This window comes from Montipora foliosa, chromosome 4 (assembly GCF_036669935.1).
Source record: "Montipora foliosa isolate CH-2021 chromosome 4, ASM3666993v2, whole genome shotgun sequence".
Lineage (NCBI taxonomy): Eukaryota > Metazoa > Cnidaria > Anthozoa > Scleractinia > Acroporidae > Montipora > Montipora foliosa.
Window position 1 is genome coordinate 11,743,190 of NC_090872.1, and position 7,500 is coordinate 11,750,689.

At 37.4% G+C, this 7,500-nt stretch overlaps 1 protein-coding gene across 1 annotated transcript in view; it reads right to left on the minus strand.

Moving 5' to 3' along the window:
• LOC137999846 (mitochondrial disaggregase-like) overlaps nt 1–7,500 on the minus strand; it is a 17,638-nt gene that overhangs the window by 10,008 nt on the left and 130 nt on the right. The window contains exons 1-7 of the mRNA XM_068845784.1: nt 7,383–7,500; nt 7,108–7,165; nt 5,857–5,943; nt 4,152–4,255; nt 2,975–3,103; nt 1,912–2,009; nt 419–533 (exon numbers count right to left, since the gene is read on the minus strand). The exon at nt 7,383–7,500 is cut by the window's right edge and continues 130 nt beyond it. Coding sequence (XP_068701885.1) covers nt 419–533; nt 1,912–2,009; nt 2,975–3,103; nt 4,152–4,255; nt 5,857–5,943; nt 7,108–7,165; nt 7,383–7,500 — 709 coding nt within the window. The remainder of the gene's footprint in view (nt 1–418; nt 534–1,911; nt 2,010–2,974; nt 3,104–4,151; nt 4,256–5,856; nt 5,944–7,107; nt 7,166–7,382) is intronic.

The following is a 7,500-nucleotide window of genomic DNA, read 5'->3' on the forward strand; positions in this document are numbered from 1 at the left end:
GATGTTCATGACATAGCGTCAGAAATCTTGATTCACACACTACAACTTTAAAGGATCATGTATCACGGTTAATACGTTATTCACGGCTGTTTTCCTTCAGTTTTTCCAATTCACGCTCTGTTTTTGGGTCAATTCACGGATCACGCCACACCCCTTCCAGACCCTGTTTCACATTTTTGTTAACTCCTCTGATGTCTTCTGCCAAACAATGACATGTCCAACTTAAGCGTACTAGTTAAGGAGGGCATGAAGACAATCTTGAATATTTTGGTTTCCTCTGTTAATATCACAGCTGTCTACACCGGCATACATGCAGTTCCTGGAGTGGGTTCTCAATTTCATCACCATCATTGATGTGTAAGGTCCTAACTTACAATTTTTTACCACAGTGACAATATGTGCAGCATAACTGACATACTTGCAGCCACTGTAAGGATAGCACCTTCCTGTCCCACAATATTCTCCCTCAGCCTCATCTCAAGTGGATACCGTCTCCTCTCCTCTGCTTCTTTTCTTTCTTTCTCCTTCACAAACTAGAGAGAAATGTGCAATGATTCCAAGCATAACAAAATGTAGGTGATAGTACTGCGGGGTGATTTTTGTTGGCATGACTGAATGGATCAACATCATGCATGGTCTTTACAAATTATATCTAAGATCATGCAGGCAAGATTTCAACCACTTCTAAGTGATCATTGCCTGATTTCAAGCCCAAGGGGACAAGGCATCATGAGTCTATAAGTTATGGGATTAGAAACTAGTTATTTAAGATCCTTAAGATCCACATAGTCAGAAAGAGCACACCAGGATTTACAAAATCCCCAAGGCTGGTGTTAATCAAGATAATGTTGACTGGGTTATAGCCATTTAAATACCAGTACTTCAAAATTAACAAAGAAATGTACCTTGTCCACCACAGCTTGAAATCAGACAATGACATCAGGCAGTTAAATAATTTTAAGGCAAATTAGCCCCTTTCTCCCTTCATCTTAAAGTTTCAAAATCAAAGCACAAGCCTGAAGGGGAGGGAACAGAAAGAGTAGGGCAAAATAGGACTGAGTTCCTGGTGTTGCTGATCTTCTGGACCACAGCAACTTGCTGTAGCTGCTGTAATCATAATCATCATGATGATTTGGAATCATGGCCTGAGATGGCAGGTACAAAAGACCTCCACCAAGGTGTAGTCGCACATGTCACCCCAATCCCATTAGTTTTGGACACTGATGTCCAGTATAATATTGTTCTTTAGCTTATTAACTCCTAGGAAAGAATTTTACTCCGTCTAACGCCAGACAATTTACTCATCAACTGGGGAGTTCTTGGGTGCCTGAAGAGTCAATTGGTTAACCCATTGACACCTGAACTGCCCTAGACTGCCCTCACTGACAAGTACAATCGTCTAGTAAGTCCTAGCCCTAAAATGTCTTATTATAGTTTCCCTTCCTGTAAGTCAGCTAATCAAACATTTTTCGTGGCTCATTCAACAACAAATTTTATTGAAAATTAGAAATATAAGTAATTACATTACTTCGCCCCCCCCCCCCCCCCCTCACCCCAAACAGCTTATAAACTAATCGAGGCGGGGAGAACTGAAGACATATTACAAGTACAAGGTTTATCTATAGATGGACTAAATAACAGTGCAGACATTACTATACAGTAAATAGAATAAACTAACATAAAACAAAGCAACTGAATTAAGATTATGACAAGAGGCTAACCTAAAGAATTAAATAGCTTAATAAGACGGGAGACTTCGACATAATCATCTTCTGACCGCAAAAAAAAAATAATAATTCCTTTATCTTTTTACGAAAGGACGAATGTTTAAGTAGTTTAATAGAATAAGGAATAGAGTTCCAAATTCACTCAAGTTGATGAGATCCCAATTAATTATTAATGAATACATACTGTTTTCATCTTGTCATTCAAAAATTCTTTGATTTTGGTACTTCCTGCATACTCTACAGCTGTGTGCCCAGAACTATCCTTGAGGGTTGGATCAGCCCCTAAAAATGATATAGTTATAGCCACATAGAGTGGTTTTCAATTGAGTGTAATTAGCGAATTGCTTTGGTTTATGATTACTTCACTAAGTGATTGGTTAAATTTCTTGTGTTCTCACCTTTTCAACCAATCAAAAGTGAAACCAAAACCAATGATGGCTTACGCAGGCACATTTTCCCACGCTTTGCGTCAGCTACGTGTAATTTCTTCGAGTTTTGATTGGTTTATCGGATTGTCTCTGTCCTTTTTGATTGGCCAAAATAATTACTTTGGTTTTGGTTTTAAGGCACTCAATTGAAACTCACTCTATAGTAACAAAGTATAATGTAATTCTTACTCTAAAGCAGAATATTGTTGGATCGTAAAGAGAACATTCTCTCTCTGCAATAATATTATTATTATGTATGTAGAGCATAAAGAAGTTTCAATTAGAGATTGCCTTGCAATGATTAGCACATCTGATCACCAGAGTAAAGTTTCATTCAAGCCATGTCATGTTTTGAAATTTAAACTGGGTACATTCAAATTTTAGAACCAGTTTTGAATTTTGCTCTCGAGATTCTGAATTTCCTGTCGATATTTCTTTGATATATCACTAATAGTTAGCTGAGAACTTTTATTTTCTCACAAATCAACAAAGTTTGAAAAGTGAAAACTATTTCAAGCATTTGATTAATTATTGTTCAGTTATTGCACATTTTTCACACCAACTTTTAGAAAAATCTTCAAGATTCCATTCAAATCTCGGAAACTCCAAAGAGGAATTTGCATGTTCATTTCAGTCTTGTGGATACTGGTGACATGTGACAATTAGCTCGACTGTAATATCAGTCTGATCCTGCCAGGTTATCACTCTTATCAACATCTTAATCTCCGCTAGTTACTGGTACATCCATCTTTAATGCTGTGATCAAACACGACATGGCACTTTGTTTTTTAAGTACTAGTGCTTAGTGTTCAAGTTTACCAGCATCAATAAGGCACTGAACACATTCACGGCTGTCTGCAAGAGCTGCGTAATGAAGAGGAGTGAAGCCACTGAAATTAGCCCTTTGATGGAGCTTATCACTGAAGTCATCTTCACGCATGAATATCACTGAAAAAAAATCAGTTTTTTAGGAATAAGACTTGTTATAAAACAAATCGAACAGCTTTTCATTCAATATCAGGCCCTAGAATGAAAGACTGCCCAAAGTAAAACAGTTGACCTGTATATAAAAACAATCACCAATTACCAATATTTAATTTGAGGCCTCTAATAGAAAGTTACAGCCCATGACTTTTTGATAATTATTTTGCACTTGGACCAAAAATAATACAATTTTCATTGAACTGTAAAAATTAAGGAGCTGTAATAAAAGTTAAAAGTTTTACAAACTCGGAGCTAAAAGTTAAAACTTATGAATGAAATATTTCGTCCGTTTTTTCAACCGGACTTCATCAGTCAATGATATGAATGTTAAAAAGATGAATTTTAAAAAAGGGTTTTTAACGCCTCTTGGGGGTTAGAATTGTGTCATAGATAGCTGCTAATTCGTAACCATTGTCTCTGTTTAACGCCGGTTTCGTAAGTCGTTAAACAGAGACAATGGTTACAAATTAGCAGCTATCTATGACACAATTCTAACCCCCAAGAGGCGTTAAAAACCCTTTTTTTAAAATTCATCTTTTTAACATTCATATCATTGACTGATGAAGTCCAGTTGAAAAACGGACGAAATATTTCATTCATAAGTTTTAACTTTTAGCTCCGACTTTGTAAAACTTTTAACTTTTATTATGCTTCCGGAGCAGGAAACAAATGTTTTTGATTGTAAGGAGCTGTAAGTTATCGTACAGCCTGATAAAACAAGTGTAGTTAGAGAATTTATTATATACACTTTTTAGATCTTAAGCTACATGTATGAGCCAATACTGTAAAATATATCCCGCTAAAATGGCCAACGAGTGGCACATACATTATCTGAGAGACACAAAACCATTTTGTCTTTCCCTTCCCTTTAACTCAAGTTTAAACGTTCTGTGAGCCAGAGACCCAAATAAGGGTTTATTTACTTTAAAATTCTCTATAAATATAAACAAAGTCATCCTTCATGCTGTCAAGATCTTTGAAACACAGAAGCTAAAAAAAATGTAAAAGATACCATCAAACGATCTCATGTGTTTCTTCTGAGCCATTTTAAAAGGTGTGGTAAATTCTTCCTTGGCATTGACATCAGCTCCTGCCTCAATGAGTAATGTCATGCATCTTAAAGAAAAATTTCAAAAGAAGATTGTAAAATTAATTTAAAACTCATAAAAAAGACAGGGACTGGTCATTATTTATTGAGTGGGGTGGGGTGGGGTGGGATGGGGCTGGTGCAAAATTAGGTCTACCATGGTTGTTTTTACCTGACCCCCTCTCCCCCGCTAGATACTGGCACATGCACAGTTTCAGTACAACAATTCTTTTCCACTACACATAATTATTAATAACATTGTGTTTGTGCTTTTTAAATGCCTTCATAAAAGAGGATGTTCAGAACTTCCCAGGCAGCAAAATCAGTGAAACAAGTGAGACAGATTTTAGTGATGATGATGATGATGATGACGACAACGATGAAGGCAGTGAATCTGTGACGACAGTGATTAAACTTATTATGAACACCAGTGCCCATGTAATTTATAGTCTTGAGGATGAGAATGATCTACTTTGAAGACAATGAATTGTTGTGATAAAATGAAATAATTATGTTAAGAAGTATTTGCCAATCTCAAGAATAATAATTCTTTGAAGAATTGTAACTATAGACCCTCAGTTGCTCAGTTACACTGTGATCAGAGATAGAATTTCAGCAGAATTAATGCGCTGTTTTTATTACTTTGTTCGAAGGAATGAGGTATGAGATTTGGGAAGATAAATACTTTGAGCAAGAGCAAGCTAATACAGCGGAGATTTGATTTTAGTGGTGTATTATATTTTGGCTGGCCAAACCAGCCTTCTTCAGGTACTCTCATTGTACCTGAAGAAGGCTGGTTTGGCCAGCCGAAATATAATACACCACTAAAATCAAATCTACGTTGTATTGGCTTGCTCTTACTCAAAATATTTAGTTTCTCAACGTGTAATTATGATCCAATGTACACCGACAGGAAGATTGTACACGGTTGCTTGCTTCAAAACTATAGGATTTGGCACCGACTCTCCCTTTTTTTTTAGGGGGGGGAGGTCATGATTTTCCTGTATATGCATAAGACTTGTTTTCAGATAAGGCACCAAAAGTAGGATTCGAACTCAGTAACCTCCACATTCAGAGGCAACTACGATGACCACTAGACCACTGAAGATTACATGACAGATTGAAAGGGGAAGTATTGATTAAAGGATCGTGTGTATGGCCCTCAAATAAGTTCTTGTGTTTTCGTTACATGCAATGCAATAACTCGTAACACATCTCACTGGGCTAATTGCATTCGACGAAGGAGAGTGTAAACCTATTTTTGACTTTCAGTTACTGTCAAAGTTTGACATTCCTGGAAGGACACCAAAACTTTCTATCGCAGGGACATACCCTAGGGCACCAGACCCTATCCCACCCCACCCACTATAAGAATAATAATGGACAGTCCCTTGGAGAGAAATTAGTGACTTTTATGTAACGATTATGGCCGTGGCAACAGGACTACAAAAAAGATTCAACAAGTAAAAACAGATTGAAAGAAGACAAATTTGCAAACGTTCCTTTCACTAAATGGGGGTTGCCACTCAGCTATTTTTCAACCATGGCGAGGAATTAAAGGTTACATCACACTCCTGAGGTCTCCTCCTCAATGTTAACCATGGTTAGAACATCTCGGAAGGGCACTAACCTTTCACTCCCATTAATAGCAGCTACATGTAGTGGAGTCCAACCTAGTGGATGTCTCTGGTTCACATCATGTCCTTGCTTAATGAACCTGTGATTTAAGAATGAAATCAGCTCTATTAGTTGTTGGTCAAAAAAAATTTAAATTTAAATAATTGGAGGATAATTATTAGGAACAGAAAGCCAATAAGATTGGTCACCTTGTTCATTCTGAAAACTCAGCTACTTTTTTGCACTGTCTGAAAAGTTCCTTTGTATGCCTAACATATCCCAACATATTTGCTATTCCTGTGCTTTTTGGGGCTTTATATGTTTTACTTTAATGCAAGGAGCACAGGATAAAGAAACTGATTCATTACTTAGGCATCTTTAGAAAGTTAATGAGGAATCCACTTGTAATAACACTTGAATCTTTTTTCTCCAGAGAGTCTGGTTTTGCCTTGCCCTCAAAATAAATTAACATTATAATGACTAGGCCTCGACGAAAATCACATTCACCAGTTGGACCCAAAAAAGTGCTACTAGTATTTATCAAAAGATCGCCAGGTCACAGTTCACAGATTTCCCACAACTGGAACAACCCTAACCATTGTTAATGCTAACCTCCACCTAAGAGTTAAGGTGGAGAGCATTCAGTATTGGGAAAACAATAGAAAGTTACCTGTGAACTGAGTTTCCTATAGCGATGTTTCTCATAACGTCACCCATTGTTATTGATATGCCAACCAGAGCCTAACTGGCTGTTGAAACAATGACTTCTTTTGTTCCATGGTTGGCAAAAGAAATCCCGGGGGGGGGCTCCCACATAAAAAGGGGAGGGATGCTTGCCGTCTCGCTTAGGGGTGTAAATTTCAGATTTTGGTCTCACTTGGGGTGTTCTGGGCAAAAAACAATCATATGTAGCCGTAAATGTCTCCTTTAGGGTTGCGCGCCAAGAAATATAAAGGTGTTTACACTTTTACATTTCTTCGCATAGGTGAAAGGATTAGATGATAATGTCTTTGCCATTATTAAAAGTCACGGTATTTTTGGTTTCTCTGTGTTTTAATATGGTCTCTTTTAGGGTTCAAAAAAGCCTTGGCCACGCCCAAATTGGTCTCCTTTAGAAGTTTAATTTAAAATTTCCGACGAGCATCCCTCCCCCTTTTATATGGGAGTCCCCGTCCCGGGAAAGAAATGCGACATCAACGTTTGTAAACAAGAAATGTCGCTACTGTATTCTCCATTTTGATGAGTTACGTGAATGTTACAGTACCTCTCAAGTTCAAAACTATCGTTATGTTTTGCAGATCTGCACATCCGTTCAGCAACTCCTTTCAGCATAAAATTAAACATAGAATCAACTGTACAGTACGTTTGCTTTAAGCTTATAAATTAGAAATGTGCTTTGAAAACGATATAAAAAAATACATCATTTACAAAAATTTTACAAGCCCAATTATTGTAACTTAGCAGTCTACGTAGATGACATCCACACCATCTCTACCAGCAGAGATTGAATCCATGCACAAGAAGCACAGCCAGATATACCTGATGAGATGGCACAAAGCGCAACACTTCCGCAAAGTACCCCAGATGTACCCAATACAACTCCCCAATGTATTCTCTTTCTAGGCGGCAAATATAATTTACGCCACCCTGAAGCACC